Consider the following 979-nt stretch of genomic DNA (forward strand, 5'->3'; position numbering starts at 1 on the left):
GGGGGGCTGGAGTCGTGAGGCCGCTGCCTCCTCGCGCCTGCCGCCCGCCCGCCCACGCCCCCGCCCACCTGGGAGAAGAGCAGGAAGCCGGCCTCGTCACAGGGCAGCATGTCGTCCACCAGCACCGTCGTCCACGTGCCGTCCTTGCACAGCCGCACCTGGTAGGCACCCTCTGCACACAGGCTGCGCGTAACCATCACCCGCTCAACCAGGTCCGGCCGCTCAGCCAGCACTGCCAGCGCACTCAAGAACCTGTACGAGACCAGGATTCAGGGGGAGCTTCGCCCGCCCGCCCACTCCCTCACCCTGGGTGGGAGACCCACACTCACCAGCAATTCCCCAGGAGACCCTGCAGGATGTCCGAGGGCCGGAGCGTGTGGAACACAGACCAGGAGGTGCTGTGGTCCCTGAACACGGAGCAATTGATCTCGTGCGGCCGCAGCCACTGACGCACGCGCTGCTGGACACTGTCACCCACGGGGAAGCCCACAGACGCAGGCCCAGGGGGGAAGCTGTCGTCCACAAAGTTCACGCTGTTCTGCAGAGACCATGGCCACAACTCAGGGCAGGCCGAACCCCATCCCACCCCAAGAGAGTACCCAGCTACCTGAGCCCGAGAGGAAGGGGGGCGGCGTGCAGCTCGCAGCCTGCAGATGGCACGGCTGAGCCTCTTGAGGCCCACACCACCCTTTGTAAGCATGGTGGACTGCAGCCAGCCAGGGCACAGCAGGCTGGTGATGGGCCAGTGGGAGGTATGTGTGTCCCAGGGGACGTGAGGGGCCCAGCCTGGAGGCTGCAGGTGTGGGTGTGGGGCGCTGAAGGCCCTAGAAAGAGAGGTGGGGGGCCTGACGGGGGTCGGGTGGTCAGGACACAGCTCTGGACGGGCTGCCGGCAGTGACAGAGGGCAGCAGCCCAGGGGGACAGACGCTCCCCTCCAGGCCCCTGGGGGTGACGCCCTGGGCTTAGCCTCCTGCAGTCC

At 67.6% G+C, this 979-nt stretch overlaps 1 protein-coding gene across 1 annotated transcript in view; it reads right to left on the reverse strand.

Moving 5' to 3' along the window:
- CAPN15 (calpain 15) overlaps positions 1-979 on the reverse strand; it is an 8,987-nt gene that overhangs the window by 4,275 nt on the left and 3,733 nt on the right. The window contains exons 2-3 of the mRNA XM_010840970.1: positions 330-979; positions 67-252 (exon numbers count right to left, since the gene is read on the reverse strand). Coding sequence (XP_010839272.1) covers positions 67-252; positions 330-979 — 836 coding nt within the window. The remainder of the gene's footprint in view (positions 1-66; positions 253-329) is intronic.

This window comes from Bison bison, unplaced genomic scaffold (assembly GCF_000754665.1).
Source record: "Bison bison bison isolate TAMUID 2011002044 unplaced genomic scaffold, Bison_UMD1.0 scf7180017846849, whole genome shotgun sequence".
Lineage (NCBI taxonomy): Eukaryota > Metazoa > Chordata > Mammalia > Artiodactyla > Bovidae > Bison > Bison bison.